At 49.1% G+C, this 18109-nt stretch overlaps 2 protein-coding genes across 2 annotated transcripts; one reads left to right on the top strand and one right to left on the bottom strand.

Moving 5' to 3' along the window:
• Positions 1–2623, bottom strand: LOC124472735 (E3 ubiquitin-protein ligase RNF186-like). The gene has a single exon (XM_047027741.1). The coding sequence runs from the start codon at positions 2111–2113 to the stop codon at positions 1397–1399; it is 717 nt and encodes a 238-aa protein (XP_046883697.1). The 5' UTR covers positions 2114–2623; the 3' UTR covers positions 1–1396.
• Positions 2624–7197: 4574 nt separating this feature from the next.
• On the top strand, positions 7198–18109 carry acsl3b (acyl-CoA synthetase long chain family member 3b). Its single transcript, XM_047027562.1, has 15 exons — positions 7198–7386; positions 9931–10638; positions 11130–11307; positions 11477–11586; positions 11895–12033; positions 12270–12420; positions 12800–12923; positions 13030–13101; positions 13347–13486; positions 13872–14044; positions 14816–14890; positions 15056–15247; positions 15335–15449; positions 15544–15701; positions 15857–18109. Exons 2-15 carry the CDS (start codon positions 10288–10290, stop codon positions 16012–16014), a joined length of 2136 nt encoding a protein of 711 aa, XP_046883518.1. The 5' UTR covers positions 7198–7386; positions 9931–10287; the 3' UTR covers positions 16015–18109.

Raw genomic sequence — 18109 nt, 5'->3', positions numbered from 1 at the left:
ATAACCTTTCACAGATTATACACAAGGCAATAGCATGGGGGACATAGGACAACATAATACCAACTCCAGTTTAGTGATGTTGCCCTTCATTGACATAGGAACACAATAGATATACTTCTGATGTGATCTGATCAACACAAAGATTTTCACATTCCCTCTGTGGACACTGGGCAGGGGCAATGTGTTATCATTAAAATACATGGAAAACTGTTTTGTTTCGGAATAAACTTCCCACCATGGAAAAGAGAGGAGTGGAATATGCGGGAACACCCTCCACGGGTCTCTTAGCAAGACTCAAACCTACATCTGGACTTTGCCCATGGGGATATCCTCACTCCGATATAGTGTAATTCATACAGCACAGTGCATTAGACAACAAGGGGGAAATATCAGTCTTTCAGGTAGCAGAAATAAAACAAACAAAAAAAGAATTGAGCATAAGAAATTACTGAAGTATTACTTTGACTAACATTTAGCTTTATTCCTGAATTATTTTAAGATTGGAGATAGAACATAAGTGGAGTTGGTCTGACAGATCCCTAGAAGTATCCTTGACCAACCACTGGAGGGCAGACATGTGACAGCTAATCAATGGGAACGCTCCCTTTCTGAGGAGTCAAGCAACTTTCTGCAATGCGCACACCGGAGTATGAATGATTAGAAACATCAGCCCGTTGTACCATTGATAAAATGAGATGACTCTGTGTTCCTCTTACGATGAAATCCTGAGTGTATTCATGCTATCTACAGCACTTTTTTATCGGCCTTGTTCCTACTTAAGGAAAATATACAGGGCCTATAAACCACTGGGCTTAGACTGATTCAAAACAGATGGACCTCTTAAAGCCATCTAAATACTGCATCCGGATCCAAAAGCATTGATATTACATCACAGTTAGTTATGGGATATTTATTATTTGGTTAATGCATAAAGGGTGACATTGTGACATACAGTACATGGACACTAACACTCCAACCAAACAACAACAGTCATCAGTTTATATAACCTAAGGATGGGTAGTGCAACACTTACAATTCAAATCTCTTTCAGGCAGACATGTTGTTCATCATTCAAAGGATTAATATGTTTAATGTATGTTGAGACATCTTCATTTAAACTGTGGTCTCATTGGACGCTTGTGTTATTTGTAGAACTGTTTTGTAACAACAACCTCGGACTACACCCTTTTAGGACTGCAATGTTCAATTCAACCCATATTAGATGTGCAAGAATAATTGAGGGTTTCAACTAAACTGAAGAGATTGATTTGAAACACTTGTTCAGAGGGCCTCTCTATTGTGACTAATGGATTAATACTATTGCATTCTTTTTAGTACACAAAGGGGCCCAGCTATACCTTACTAATGTAATTTATTTAGTCGAATTACGTTGAAGTTATAATGCATTTCTTCTGTCACCGTTACCAGCGGAACCAGCGGTTGTGTCTAACCCAGGTCGGTATTTCAGCCAACACATTAACCACGTGACAATAACAGAGAACATGGCGAGGACGCTTGCTAAAGACAGACAGACAGGGCCGATGGGCGAGGGAGGGTTATTGAAGTTAAGCAGAAATATTAAACCCAGGAACAATAATACTATCATGGAGAGGAAAGAAAAGATAGCGCACACACAACCCGTGGTCAGTGCGACGCGCTTGCAGCTTTGACAGCTCTCATAGCCCCCGCCGTCAGTTGCATTAGGCTGCACCGCCTGCGCCTGAACCCCTGCTGCATTTGCCTCTTCTCTGCGGTACGCAGCAACAAGCGCTGGATGCAAAGGTGGGCGGTCTGACGGCAGACTGTCCTGTGGCAAAGGGTCTGCCTCGACATGGAGAGGAAGATCATCCGTTACTTTAGTATTGTTAGGGAGGTTTTGTATTCGATATTCTGGGACTGGAGTTCTATGGCGGCAGAGCGGACAACCGATTCGCCATCCTCGGTCCTCCCGGAGATGAAGCGTATTTAGACACTCCTCGCAAAATGTGTGTAAACATTCCAAAAGTTTTGGAGTGCGGCGGCCCAAGTCAAAATAGTTGTAGCATATTTTACACTCGTATTCTTCGTAAGGGAAGGACGTATTAATTTCTTCTAAGATTATCGTCTGTGCCATGACATCCCGTGCAGACAAAACATTTAAAATAACTTATAAACTATTGCCGCAGATCTACCGATTCGGTCAAGAATCATCATTAGAAGTAGGCCTTGTAGGCTAAATTTGATTAAATGGGAATTTGATAAGGTAATGCCAACATAGTCAACCGTCTTCTACCGTAGAGTGGATGAGGAAATGATTGAGTGCAAGTAGGGCAGCGCTCAAGCAGTGTCACCTCCTTCTTTGCCCGGTATGAATCAATGTTCACAGTAGACAGTCGTTCCCCCGATAGAACCGTTTGGATCACAACTTTAAAGTCTAAAACCAACTGGGTCACAACCCAGAGGCAGTGCCAGATAAGTTTACATAATTAGATTATATCTATATAGGTTAAATCCCGGTTCAGAATCAGAAACTAGGCTAACCTGTTGTATTTTTGCATCCAAGGCGTAATTACATTATTCATTATAAAGGTAGGCTATATGTTAATAGGCATGGTGGTTGAGTATTGTCAAAGCCTATATCCCACTAAATGTAGAAGTAAAACACAAATGGAATATATAACCACAAATAAATACAAAAAAGGCTGTGTTAATGCAAAGGTAGTCTTGTCGTTGTAATCTTCTTGGGAGATTCCCCGCGCTTAGGGCATTTCAGCACCACCCCGAGTGGACAGCTCTGGTATGACCATCTATGGAGACGTCACACCTCTAGCTTTCAGCTGGCGCTGTTGGGTCGTAGTAGTCCTCCGAACAATCCAAGAGAAATCGAAGATGTCTGGAGTACGAGCATGGCGAAACCGGAGACACTCATAGTTTTTCACACATCAATCAATGTGTGTGTCTGTGTCCGTCTGTGTGTGTGTGTGTGTGTATAGTTCTATGTGTAGAAGTACACATCTGTGTGACCTAGAGCATAAGCTCCTGGTGATTGGCCTGCAGGAATATACAAATGCACAGTAAATGTAAACTCAAAACACTATTAATTGAAACCGTATAATTTTCTTAAATTACGTGTTAATGTTATTCCGCCAACATAGGCAGCGCACATTCAACACTAATTTGTCTTCATTTGTGTTTGTTGAAATTCGAAGTTTGTCTAATCTAAGTTTGCATTTTAAATAAAGGGAGTTGCGCTCATCCTGATGGTGTTCAATTAAACTGAGTCCAACAAGTACACCAGTTAATTTGCTGAGTGGCTTTCACTCATCAAGTCTGCATATTGATCAAATGCCTTAGACCAGAAAGATATAACGTTCACAGCACTTTGGCAGTATTCAGAAGGTTCCTTTGAGGCTTTGTCAACTTTCTGAAGAAGACGTTTGAATTTCTTATTCAATAATTCCCTTCGAAGGATGCAAGAGAGTGTGTAACCTGAGGGACCCGGGATCAATGATCCCCACCTGACAATGTCATAGGAGATTACCTCCACACAGGCTCTCCGTGGGGTAGCTGGCATGGCCTGTGGAGACCCAGCTTGGAGGAACCTGGGGGCATGTAAACCAACACAGTCAGGGGCCACATCCTGGGACCAGGGAGCACAAACAAGGACTGTCATAAAACATTTGAAACAATGAATGAATAGAAAAGCTCCCATGGCACTACAACTACATCAAATTCCTGTGATGGACTTCTGTTATCTTTAGAGGTCATCCATTCTACAGGAGTCCACATTTGCTGGGGTATCAGTGATTGATTGAGTCTGTCTTCTATAGATCTCTTGTCAATGCTGGACGTCAAAAGAGCAGTTCCTTTTTTGTGTGACGAGAAGAGGGACAATTGTCTATCACACTTAATGAGCCAAATCAATTTGAAGGACACTGAGAAATGATAAGTCATAAATCTGAAGATGTGAAATGGGACGCTATATGCAGTACAGTCCAGATAAGGCTTGTGTGTATAGGGTCTTTGTCTGATCATTGTCAGATATGCATATGCTCGTCTCCCTGATCCTGGGGGTGCATAGTCTCCCCTGGCTCCGCCCCTTTCCTCTCAGAGAGTCACGCCTCTCAGATAGGCGTGCGAACTCCGACAACAAAGTGGGTATTTGTTTCCAGTTGGTGTTGTTTTAAGAGGAGTCTCTGAACTGGGGAGTTAAAGTCAGTTTCTTTTGGTCCTCTGAAAAGGGTTCCCTCACTTGGTCATCCAGCCAGTGAATAATGCCACTTAAATGGCACCGTGACAAAAGCTAGAGAAGAAAGAGAAGGGCGGCAGGCTTTCCTCCGGGAGCAGCCAAAGACAACGCCGGGTCTGGGACAGGGGACAGCATTTCAGAAAGACTGACGGGGCTTAAAGTTAAAGATTACTTTGAAATCTGCACCCCCCCCCCCTCCTCCATCCCCCACCTCTCCCTTCACCATCCTCCCTTTAAAAAAAACTGTCGCCAGAGAGCTGCGGATGAGCTGAGAGATCCTCTTTGATGACAGAGAAGGATCCTTTTGTTCTCTAATCCTTCCCTCATGCCCCCTTTTAGCCTCCCCCCCGCCCCTCCCCTCGCCCCCTTCAGCCCCCTCCGCCCCTCCCCTCACCCCCTTCAGCCCATTTTAAGCCCAACTGGACGTCAAAGGGGCTGCATGCCCGGCCAGAGGCTCAATGTTAACATTCTTTATCTATTTCATTCTCTGAAACTGGGATTTAGTCTACCTTCCCTTCCATTCAAGTTTCTGTCAAACAAAACAAGCTCAAGTCAAAATAGCTAATAAAGTCTGAAATCTTTCACATGGGAGAGCTACAAACATGCATATGTGAATGATCCTAAGGGAACAACTCACTTGTGCACGACTGTACAACTTCCCTATAATAATAAATATCACATTGGGATTAAATGGATCAGTTCAGGCTGATTCAAAGCATTATAAAACACGATCATCATGATCAAAATGATCATCAAGAAGGTCAATCTTTTGTTTCCCAGGTTGATTGTTGGAGGTGGGGTGGGGGCTGTTTGTACCAGGATGCAATTTATGTGTGTGCTGTGACATTATCACATTGGACACACATTATTTACTGAGGAGATGAAAGAGTTCCTCCTTGCTCAAAACATCAAGCATTGTGTTGGTGTCAATAGCCCAAGGATGATCACGACACTGCTGACTGACACACATCATGTGCCTCTGTGTGTGTGTGTGTGTTTGTGTGTGTGTGTGTGTGAGAGAGAGAGAGAGAGAGAGAGAGAGAGAGAGAGAGAGAGAGAGAGAGAGAGAGAGAGAGAGAGAGAGAGAGAGAGAGAGAGAGAGAGAGAGAGAGAGAGAGAGAGAGAGAGAGAGAGAGAAAGTGGGAATACTTATTGTTCTTTGTCAAGTATGAGAGGAATATAGCGACAAGAGGAAGTGAGAGAGAGGTAGATGAATAGAAGGAAAACTCAAAAAGAACTCAATTTTTTCTTGTACAGCTTAAGCATAAATTGAGATTCATCCATCCATATGTTTGTCACTGAATATTTATGTTAACACAAAACATACAACAATTCTACCCTATAAGGTACATTTTACTAAGGAACTTTACAGAATTTGTCAGAAGTAAACAAAAACATGAGTAGAAGAGCAAACATCTGCAAAAGGTTGTCTCATTCCAGACTATTCATAATAAAGTGTTTCAGGAACTGCACTACAAAAGTAACAAACAGGAAACACCCCACCCAGTAGAGTAAAGACCCAGAATGGGTCTTAAGTGTTTCACAATTGTTAAAACACATTTCTTGAAACGGTCACCCATTTTCTCAAAACTGTAAACACAAAAACAAATCTTCAAACTAAATTTCCCAAACCTCTGACTATTCTGGCAAAATCAAGCACTCGCCCCTAAACCATTTCACATGTGCTCAAACTCATACAATGCTTTCAGATCATAAACACAGCAAATCAATATATAAACACTATGGAGCAATCATTAGACACAGCATGAAAAAAATGGTGGACACAGCATCCAGGGCATGTAGTTACATGCAAAGACATGTAAATGTGTTTATGTATACACTGTAACTGCATATAGCAATAAAGAAAATATTTACAGTAACCATCACAGCTTAGTAGTGTCAACAAAGAAACAACAGGGTCAAACCCCTCTGGTGTGCCAGATCCTATGTCACCACAGGCCAATTCCATTGCCTGTAGGAATTTTACCCTTGTATATCGGTTTCGGTCATAGACCTTCCACCGACAAGCAGATAAAAACTCTTCAGTTGGAATGAGAAAAGGGCTGCTTGGTGGAAGGCAACCATTTACAGAAAAATTGCTGGTTGATGTTGAACCATTCTTGTATACGGACACCACGGTGAAAGCTGACATTGTCCCAAACCAGCAACAAGTGTGAACAATTTTGAATCATTGTGTTTTACAGATGACAACTGTGTTGTAATTGTGTTTACTGTTTGCCGCCTGTGTTTACCATTTAGCAACACAAGTGCATCACAGTGCCAAATGTTTTTAGTGAATGAGAATGTGTTTTGAGGTTTGCCAAGAGTGTCTGATTCGACAAATGGGTTTAGGCCACTGAAAATGTGATTCCGAAAATGGGGTTTACTGGTTTAGCACTGTAAAGCTCTGTTTACACTTTATAGCCATCAGAGTCTGAGACAAACCTCAAATCAGGTCAAAACAGGAATTAGTTACAGGAGACTTTCAGGCTTTCAGAGATGGATACAAGATTGGAACAGGAAGAGAAAGTTGCTGAAAAAGTCCCATGGTGGCTGAGAAAGTTTCTTTAATGACAAAATCCACAGACTGATGAGTTGGTTGTAGGCAAATCATTGCCTACAACCAAGGAATGTGCACGAACACAGCCACAGCCATGTCACCACATTGGAGACAAGTCTACGTCTATTCGTTTGCCCACATTGACGTTTGACTCTCATCTGGTAAAAACGGATTAAGTAAAAAGGACGAACATGGTGGGTGTGTTTGTATGTAATTTATCATCGAATCTATAAATTGCAGCTTAATGCATTTCAAGTCAGCCAACGGCAGAGCATCTTGTACGCCACACCGCAGGATCATCTGACCGTAAGTAACCCCTTTGACATCACAGCTACCTCAAGCACGCGCCACCTTCAGCGGACCAATAACATTCAAGAGAAGTGTCTCGACTTCATAAACATCACTTCCGGGCTGATACCACGGGCCGGTGATGCCCAAAGATTCCCACACAAAATAATAAAAAATCTGTCGGATTCTCCTCATTCCTTGCCACAGTCATCGTTTTTAAATTTACTTAAACTATGATGCCAGTGAGACACCAAAATAGTCTTTGTTGACCAAATTCCGCGAAGACACAGAAATAGCGGCTGAGAAAGCGGTGAGAATGCATTGTCTCTGTCCTCTGCAGATGTTGTCGATGTGATGATGATGTTGGTTAGCTTAGCTAAGCTAGTTAGCTCTTACTTTTTTTTGTAGTTCGTTAGCTTAGCTTGAAAGCTACATACATAAACATGTATCATGGTGTTGGTGAGTATATAACATCCAATTGTTTTAACATGTTGTAAAAGAGCCAATGGAATACAGCTAGATAGATAGTCTCACGTCAGCCACTCGTCATCAACACCACAGCAAAGATTTTAATTTCGACGTGACACTATGCTACTTGCTAGCTAGTTTAGCTGACAGGTTTGTGAAAACTACACAGTCTACCCACCCTGTCGAAGCTAGCTACTATGACACATTAGCTGGCTGGTACTCCGGCTTACTCGCCAAGCAAAAGTACTAGCATGTTAACTGAGTCAGTGTTGTGCTTTGTTCCGTTGGTTGGTTTATTTTTCATGTCGTGACAGAACCAGCCCATTTTGGTATGTGGTTGGACAATGACAATGTTGGATTTAGCTTGAGCTAATACGGATGCCTCACCGGCATGTCAGATTCCAGACGTGTTGTGAATCAGTCTGAGAGCTAATGTAGCTAGGCTAGCATGCTAGGCTAGCAATTAGGCCATCCTTACATTGTTCAGTTGCCAGCAGCTGTCATAACAACGCAACCTCTCCTTGACAACTGCTTCATGGCAACAAAACATTTCTGCACATGCTCTTTTTTTTCTTTTTTTCTACAAGTAGTAGCTACCTGCGTAATCATTGTGTATCCATTGACTCTGCCTGATAACAACATTGGCAAAAAGTCAGACAGAAAGAAGTGCATATATGGCCTTCTTGTACCAGTCATACAGGTCATATACTACATTCGTTCTAGGTCCCAGAGTCGTGGTCCTGCAGACGATGCCATTGTATTGCCCATGGTGTGAATTTAGGATAGCTTAATCAGTCAGCAAAGCAGACAGACAGTAACTGTACTAATATTTCAAGTAGTTGAAGTCAGACAAACTGAAGTGCAGTTCTTTTTTAACTTATACCACTGTTTAATGAATGTATAGCTGTCAAGGAGTACAGCTAACACTACTGTGTATTACTGCTCTTAGTTGCACATAGTTAGGAAAATCTGAATCTATAACAGAAATAGATACACTGATAAAAAAACTACTAATACGGTCTATGACCTTGAGAAAGATAACCCGTGAGATTGTGCTGCTCACTGTGAAGATAAGATGTCAAACTCTAAACAGTGGTTGGTCTCTGTGGTGGAGCACGTTCTCAGTTCCCAGTTAGTCCTGCTGCAGTGTGAAGAGCAGTCTACATGACAGAACATAGACTTGCAGGTGATTCATACACGCCCACCCTCCTTGAGGTCACCTCTGAATTGACGTGAGGTGACAGGTCAGGTGCACGCTTGCTTAGCTGTCACCAGTCATCGATCAGCGACTCCTCCGAGGGAGAGCAGAAGGTTCGACTTGCCATGTCAGGCAGTCTAAACCGGGGAGGGGCGGCGGGTGTCACTGGCATCACTTGAGCAGCGTGTGTGGAAGGGATGGGGGAGGGGCCTGAAGTGGTGCAGTGCAGGTAATGAGGATCAGGTGTCTGCTAGGCTAACGGCTAGAGAGAGGGGCTGTGGTGACATGAGGTCCGAGGACCTAGGTCAGATCTGATGGCATGAGAACCTGGTTGTCCTTGCCAGCTATAGAAAGGCCCACCCAGGCTTCCTCCACTCATCCAGGCCTCTCCTTACAGTTGGCCAGCGTCCAAGGCATGCCCTAATTGAAAATGTGTCCAAGATAGTTTTTAGGCAAAATATTTTATTTTAGACAGTTGGGCTCCCTCTGTCTAACCTGGGCAAGCTGGAGTCAGTGAGAGATTCCTGAGGAGGCGGTGAAGGTCATGAGGGCTGCATGGCTAGTGCGGTTACACTAAACCACTCTTTTCTCTCCCCGGCTCCTTCTCTTCCTTGCTCTCCCTCCACCTCCTGCACTCCTGGCCCCAGACCTCCACCAGAGGTGTGGTGGAATGTGTCACAGTCTGACTAACCCTTAAGAGTTGCACATTGTAGGATCCACACTGACACAAGAACAGCAGGGAATATGCTGAGCTGGCTGCATGTCAAGTGCTAGCGGTTCATTTTGTTTGTTTTCAAAGATGGTTTTGACTCAGTTGCAGCCTTGTGTTTATATTCCTAGCCCTTTAAGTATTGTTTGGGTAGGAGGATTGCACAATTATTGTTGTGCTAACAACTGCAGGGGAAGTGGACAGACGATACTGCTGAGTGCTGACCATAGGGAAGACTGCTGGCTCTCTCTTATCCAGATCAGGTCCCTAAAGCGTTGATTTTGGGGAATGTGTGTGTTTGAGGAAGGCATTAGCGGAAAGCTAAAGCCGACAGTCGGGGCCAGCCTTGTGTGAAAAAGAGAGAATTGATTTTGTGTTAAGGCTGTGTCACTGTCAACTTTGCTGGTCTGCTGTAAGTTGGTTGCCATATTATTACTATCACTGACTCTGTTTCTGGCTTTCTCTTTCTATCTGTGCAGGTAGCCCTGGGCGGATACATGCGTATACCCAAGCTGGTCCCAAGAGCAACCACTAACCCAGCGTCAGTCCATACCCCCCTCCCCCACGTCCATCCCTTCATCGCTCGCTCATAACATCCCCTGAGCCCACACGCACCAGAGAAACAGCCTCTCACGAAACGAGGAGAGAGAGGGACACAGTCTCTCCGTTCAACTGAAGGAGAGAAGTGTGTTCAGTCTCAGTCCTAGAGATCGCCCCCCCCCCCCCTCCAGCCCTACGCCCGTATCCAGCCCCTCCCCCCCAGTCCTACACCCCTTATCCAGCCCCCCCGCCTGCCTGAGCCTGGGCCCCGCCCGCCGATCCAGGGGGAGAGGAGGATGAAGCTCAAGGAGGACATGAACCCTCTGCTGCTGCAGGTGTTCCGCTCTGTGGCGTGGGTCTACTCCGTCATCACCTTCCTGCCCTGGTACCTGTTCTCCGGCGCCGGCGACAACCTGGAGCGGGCCCGGCGCACCAAGGCCCGCTCGGTGAGCGGCCACCCGGCCGGCCCCTGGCGCTCGGTCGACAGCCTGCGGGGGCTGTCGGCGGGCATGCAGGACGGCGTGCGCACCCTGGACAAGGTGTTTGAGTTTGCGGCGCGGCGCTTCCCCCGGCGGGACTGCCTGGGCACACGAGAGGTGCTGAGCGAGGAGGACGAGCTGCAGCCCAACGGCAAGGTGTTCAAGAAGGTAGGAGAGAGGAGGGGGGGATGGATGTCCCAGAGGTGGGGGAAGGGGAGGGGTTTCAAATATGGAGATTAGCACACCACGGGAGTCATTAACAGGGGGGGGGGGGGGGGGGGGGGCAAGTCTAGCTCTTGTTGTTTTCCTTCTCTCTCACACTTTTTCACGGTCACAATGTTGGCAAGAATCGACGCTCCCGAGTCAGGGTTAAGCTGTAGGAATGTGAGAAGGACACCGAGAGGAATCGTGCACCGCCCCCTCCTCTGTGGTCCCAGCCCGCCTCCTCAGGAGAGCTGCAGCAGCAGAGAGCGTACAGCAGGGGGCGCACAAACGGCCCGGCCGACAGGGCTGCTCTGGAGGGGTGCGTCTGTGGGGCAGCTGGCCCGCGTCCGTCCAGAGTGTCAGCAAATGGTTCGACGAGGCCGTTAGGTCCAGGAAGCGTCGAGTGCGGAGTGCGGTCGTTTATCAGCCGCGGTGCCTTATTTGTGCCTGCGCAGGTGATCCTGGGGGAGTATAACTGGCTGAGCTACGAGGAGGCCTACCAGGCAGCAGTGTGCTTCGGCAGCGGCCTGGCTTCCCTGGGGCAGAAGCCTCAGCGCAACGTGGCCATCTTCTGTGAGACCAGGGCCGAGTGGATCGTGACGGCGCAGGCCTGCTTCATGTACAACTTCCCACGTGAGTGCACACACACACGCACCCACACACACACACGTAACACTCGCGCAACATTCCCCCCCCCCCCCCTCGCTGAAGCAGAGAGCACCCACAGAGGAAAAAGAAAATGCGCCAAAAGATGCTTCCATTCGATTGATTTGAATATATGGGTGTGTTTGATTCTTTCCAGTGGTAACCCTGTACTCCACTCTGGGTGGAGCTGCCATCGCCCACGGCCTCAATGAGACGGAGGTCACCCACATCATCACCAGCAAAGACCTGCTGCAGAGCCGCCTCAAGGTACGCCTGGCCTGGACACTCTAGAAGCAGCTAGAACACATCCAGCAGGGAGCCGTGAGGAGCGAGACTACGTCTAGTGATAGTTGGCAGCTTGCATGCATATCTGGAGCTGGTCAACGATGACACACTTAGGACTAGCCTGTTCCACTAGGGCTGGTCTACGACACATTCAGACTCGACTATAACATGTCGAGAACGGCTTGGGCGACATGTCTGGGATTGTCATGTTGCAGGCTTATTGTAGCAGCTCAAAATGCATCTGCACTCAATGTAAATGTCCTCTTCTCTGTGCCCCCCCCCCCTTCCAGGCCATCCTGCTGGAAATCCCCAGGCTGCAGCACATCATCCTGGTGGACAGGAAGCCCACCTCCTGGCCCGACATGCCCCGGGGCATCATGGTCCACAACATGGACACGGTGCAGGAGCTGGGCTCCAGACCTGAAAAACGTGAGGGAGGGAGGGAAAGAGGGAGGGAGGGAGGGAGGGAAAGAGGGAGGGAAAGAGGGAGAGGAGTTTTTAGTCGATACATTTATATCCCAGTAATATCCATGAAAGGTGAGAGAGAGAAAGTGAAGAACACAGCCATAAAAAATACCCCTGTTTTCCATCAGTACTCCTGTGTGTGTGTGTGTGTTGTGTACCTCCTCTCCTCTAACCAGCCTCTCTCTCCCCCCCCCCCCCAGTGGCGTCGCCGCGGCGGCAGCCCCTCCCCTCGGACATTGCCGTCATCATGTACACCAGTGGCTCCACGGGCATCCCCAAGGGGGTCATCATCTCCCATAGCAACATCATCGCTGGCATCACAGGCATGGCAGAGAGGATACCCAACCTGGAGTAAGCAGGCGCCTCTCCTCGCTCTGCACTGCCACACACACACACACACACAGTCTGATCACATCTTGCTGGCGTTAAATAGGAGTCAAGTACAAACTGGAATAGCGATTGATACAGTAGTCTCAAAAACAAAAATTGTTTGAGGTTTTGTCTAAGCAGTGCAGAGCCAAACACAAGATATGTTATCACCGGTCCAAACAGTTCTTTCAGGTGCTTGTTCTACTTATCCAGGGTTGTTATGAGGTTGCTCTGTACCAGAACAGTGGTGCCCTTGGGCCTTTAAACCCAGTCTCAATAGATATCGATGGGCTTGTTTGTGTCTGGTTTCTCTGTACTTTTTCCGTCTGTTTCACGCTGGTGTGCGTGTGTGTGTGAACAGTGAGACAGACACTTATATAGGCTACCTGCCCCTGGCCCACATCCTGGAGCTGAGCGCTGAGCTGGTGTGTATCTCACATGGGGGACGCATTGGATACTCCTCCCCCCAAACGCTGGCGGACCAGGTGAACACACACACACACACACAGAGAGAGAGCCTCTCTCTCCCCTGACATTCCTCCCCTCACCACCGGACTCATCTCTCCCCCCTCGTCTCTCCTCCTCCTCCAGTCCACCAAGATCAAGAAGGGCAGTAAAGGAGACACCAGTGTCCTGAGACCCACCCTCATGGCTGCCGTACCAGTACGTCCCCCCGTCCCCGCCCCCCCGCCACAGCCAGCTCCAGACACACCTGTTACACTAGAAACCAGTGTGCTTTAAAGAACACCTGGGCTTTCTTCTTCTTCTTCTTCAGTAAAAGACAATATGTCAGATACAACTCCAAAGTCCTTTTGGGAACACCGTTCTTTTAGAGCATAATGTTCTTGTTCTCTCTCTCTCTCTGTGTGTGTCTGTAACATCCCTCCCTGTCGCACCTGGCTGAGTAGGAGATCATGGACCGCATCTACAAGAACGTCATGACCAAGGTGGACGAGATGAGCAGCTTCCAGAGGTCTCTGTTTGTGCTGGCTTACAACTACAAGATGGAGCAAATCTCCAAAGGCTACAGCACCCCGCTTTGTGACAGGTAATACACACACACACACGTACACCTGCACACCTGCACTCACTCCTTACACACAGGAAGTATTTTCAATTACAGGCCGGTAATTATACCCTTGCTCAATTCAAATCAAACACAGTGAGTCCTGATATTGCCTGGATAGGCCTGGGGAGGCAGAAGCAATATGAAATACACACACTCTCACACGCTCCTATATGAAGCAGAGTGTGCTGAATGACTTACCGTGTTTACTCTGTGTCCCTCCTCTGTAATTGCTCTCTGCTCCTCCGTCCGTCAATCTCATCCCTCCTCTCTCTCCGTTTCTCGAAACCTCCTTTCTAAAAAAACCCTCTCCCTTCCCCCCTGCCTTCCTTCCTGGCCTCTCCCTTTCTCCTCCCCCCCACCTCAGCCTGGTGTTCAAGCGCGTGCGTTCCCTCCTGGGGGGGAACACGCGGGTGCTGCTGTCGGGCGGGGCGCCCCTGTCGGCCGCCACGCAGCGCTTCATGAACATCTGCCTGTGCTGCCCGGTGGGCCAGGGCTACGGGCTGACTGAGACCTGCGGAGCCGGCACCATCAGCGAGAGTAAGGGGCGGGGCGTCACGCACCACGGCGTCACGCACCACGGCGTCACGCACCACGGCGTCACGCACCACGGCGTCACGCACCACGGCGTCACGCACCACGGCGTCACGCACCACAGCGTCACGCACCACAGCGTCACGCACCACAGCGTCACGCACCACAGCGTCACGCACCACAGCCTCACGCACCACAGCCTCACGCACCACAGCGTCACGCACCACAGCCTCACGCACCACAGCCTCACGCACCACAGCGTCACGCACCACAGCCTCACGCACCACAGCCTCACGCACCACGGCGTCACGCACCACGGCGTCACGCACCACGGCGTCACGCACCACAGCGTCACGCACCACAGCGTCACGCACCACAGCCTCACGCACCACAGCGTCACGCACCACAGCGTCACGCACCACAGCCTCACGCACCACAGCCTCACACACCACAGCGTCACGCACCACAGCGTCACACACCACAGCCTCACGCACCACAGCGTCACGCACCACAGCCTCACGCACCACAGCCTCACACACCACAGCGTCACGCACCACAGCGTCACGCACCACAGCCTCACGCACCACAGCCGCTGAGCATGTCGGGCTCCTTCCCAAACCTAAACACCACAAACCACTCTTCCGGAACATTTCTCAGTCGCGCCAACCGCCGTGTCCCTCGGCGTGGAGCAGTCGCTCGCCGCTTGAGTGAATGCATCTTTGTCGGCCCGGGTGACTGGTGGATGCCGCGGTGCTTATTGGTGTGTGTGTGTTTCAGTGTGGGACTACAGCACGGGCCGGGTGGGAGCCCCCCTGGTGTGCTCTGAGATCACCCTGAAGGACTGGGAGGAGGGTGAGCAGGCTCTAGCAGTGTTGCACAGCGGGACACACACAGCTCAACGTCTTATCTACAAACCTTTTTGTCATCCCCCCCTCACCCCTGCCGGTCTCTTCCTCTGTCTCCCCACCTCCTCTCATCTCCTGTGCCCTCCTTCTCTTCCCTCCCCCTCCTCTCCAGGAGGTTACCACAGCACAGACAAGCCTAACCCCAGGGGAGAGATCCTGATTGGCGGGCCCAACGTTGCCATGGGCTACTACAAGAACGAGGCTAAGAACCGCGAGGACTTCTTTGTGGATGAGAGCGGCCAGCGCTGGTTCTGCACCGGGGACATTGGAGAGTTCCACCCAGACGGCTGCCTCAAGATCATCGGTGAGGAGCCTGGGAGAAGCCAGACTGTGTGTGTGTGTGGGCGTAGACCTCCATGTAACTGTGTGTGTGTGTGTGTGTCGTGTGTAGACCGTAAGAAGGACCTGGTGAAGCTGCAGGCAGGAGAGTATGTGTCCCTGGGCAAGGTGGAGGCTGTGCTGAAGAACTGCTCTCTCATAGACAACATCTGTGCCTATGCCAACAGGTACACCCATCTGTCTGTCTTTCTATCCATCTCTCCCCCCCCCCCCCCCCCCCCCCTCCTTTTAAACCTCATCCCTGATCTCTTCGTTCCCCAGCGACCAGTCGTACGTGATTGGCTTCGTGGTGCCCAACCAGAAGCAGCTAACAGCGCTGGCGGAACAGAGGCACGTGCGGGGCAGCTGGGAGGAGCTGTGCAACCGGCCCGACATGGAGCTAGAGGTCCTGCGCATCATCACCGAGGCTGCCCTCTCTGGTAGGAGGAGGAGGGGGGGGACGCTTTGGGATGATCATCCAATCAGGGTTAGGGGTTCGAGGGGGTCAACTCATGAACACAGTCTTTTCAAGTAGTTGGATTTTGAGTTGGTGCCTCTGTTGTTTATTGTGTGTGCGGGTGTTTGTGTGCGGCAGCTAAACTGGAGCGTTTTGAGATCCCTAAGAAGATCCGTCTGAGCGCCGAGCCGTGGACTCCAGAGACAGGCCTGGTGACAGACGCCTTCAAGCTCAAACGCAAGGAGCTCAAATCCCACTATCAGGACGACATCGAGAGACTGTATGGAGGAAAGTAACACACACGTACACACCCACATGTGCAGACACACACACACATACACACACAAACAAACACACGCGTACCTTCAAGGATCTGGGAAGCCACTACCTTGTGTCACAGGGTGAGAGGATTACTGGTAATACACTGACACACACACACACACACACTGAAACACACACTGACACACACACGCGGGCCAACATAGACGAGACGACCCAAGCACTTCCTCGCCATCCCTCCGACCAGCCTCCATCAAAACAGGAAGTGACCGGGGGCCTCAAGACCAAACAGGAAGAGGGAGAGAGAGCCCAATGGTTTTCTCAAAGCGTGGGGTGTGTTGCTATGGCGACTGAGGCGAGAGGTGCGCGAGACTCTGCCCGCACGCAGGAAGCGACACCGTTCTGCACAACAGACTGTTCTCAGCCTTGATGTCCATGTATTCATTCCTCCCCCGGCCCCTCCCTCTCCTCCCCTCCCTCCCTCCCTCCTCCCCTCCTCCCCCCAGCATGGTCTGCAGCCTGTGCTTGTGGTCCCGGCACTTGACGGGGGCGGGCAGGGGGTGACACTGGTCTGACGCTCTGGAAAAGGAGCCTCTGCTTGGTTTGAGTCCATGTGCAGGTTTGAATCTTTGCAGGGACCTCTGATTGCCGAGTTGAAGGGACTAGTCTTTTGTATGTGTTTTACGTGACACTGTTTTTCTCTGTGCGCACGTTTATTTTCTTTTTTCTATGTTTTTTTTTATTCGATTTTGTCTCCAATCAGCATCCAAGCCATTAGAGATTGAGCGTGATCGCCTTCGTTGCTTTCTCTTTCTTCTGTGTTCTGCGACGGTTGGTTTAACGGTCACTTGGGCTTTTTGTTTTTCTCTCAGTTGACACCATTGGTTTTTTGGGTTTTTTGTTTGTTTGTTTTTTGGGGGAGGGGGGAGTTAGTACTGTAAAACTCCAAAGGTGGTTTGTATGTCAAGAGTACTGTGTTTACTGACCCGACCAGGGCATGTCGTCCAGTCTGGCCCCTGAGAGAGCTCCATGAAGCACCAGCGCTAGCTTAGACAGAAAACGATGGAAGTCCTTGACATAATAAACATTCGTGACTGGAAAATGGGACTATTTGAGCCTAGGAGGAGTCAATTGTTGCCGTCGTTACCAGAGTCCAACCCAATGACCCATCTGGCAGGGTCAGGAACGGTTTGGATGTGTGATATCTGACCAATATGTACATGTGACTTCATGGAGTTCCTGTGGCATTGTCAAGGTCTGATGTGCCTAGATTGGCTGGCTGGCTGGTTTTCTGACTGGTTGGTTTTGCTGATTGGTCTTTCTAACAAGCTGGCTGGCAGGGTGAGAGAGGCTTCGAGAGCTGAACATAGGAAGGAAATAAACAAATCTGACCATGTGCCCTATTTGTGAGTCTGAATCTCCAGATCAGCCAGCAGGGGGCAGCATCAGGCCTCAGTTGAAGCCCAGCAGTCTGCCTGCTGATGTCCCTCCTGGCTCAGCCTCACGTCTGCTCAGCCTCTGGACGCCTGCCCGCCCTCTGCCTGTTCATTCTCTGTGTTCCTGCATTGAAACCACTGAGCTGGATTGTGTGGCAGGTCCCTTAGGGGCCCCAGAACCAGCCTGGGATGAACAGGCCCTCTGCCACGTGCCGTGTAGTCCTTAAAAGAAACCAACATGATTCATATTCTTGGGCGTCTCCAAGGGCAGAAAAGAGCAGATATTGTAGTCGTACGTCTGTTTTTGATAGTCATTTGGAAGATGTTCTCTCCCCCCCCCGTTCCTTTTTGAGTACAACCATGCATCTGATCTTTTTTTTATGTCATAGCTGTAGTCAATGTTACTATATTATCTATGAATATGAAATACAGATTGAATGTGAACTATATATTATACATCATGTCCTTGGTAAGGTGTGTGCAAGAGGGGAAAGGTCTGTGGAAGTGCTGTTAGTGCGGGCCCCTCAGTCCTGCTGTGACAGGAGGGAGCGCAGGAGCCAGGAGCCAGGGAGCTGAGAGAGGCAGACACACAGCTGGACAGGCACACGTTGGGTTCAGACTTACCAGTGGAGCCCGTTTAGGAGAGGGGCCGTCATGTGCTCATGTTCCAGACAGC

Source organism: Hypomesus transpacificus, chromosome 10, assembly GCF_021917145.1.
Source record: "Hypomesus transpacificus isolate Combined female chromosome 10, fHypTra1, whole genome shotgun sequence".
NCBI lineage: Eukaryota > Metazoa > Chordata > Actinopteri > Osmeriformes > Osmeridae > Hypomesus > Hypomesus transpacificus.
This window is presented reverse-complemented; position numbering and strand designations above follow the sequence as displayed.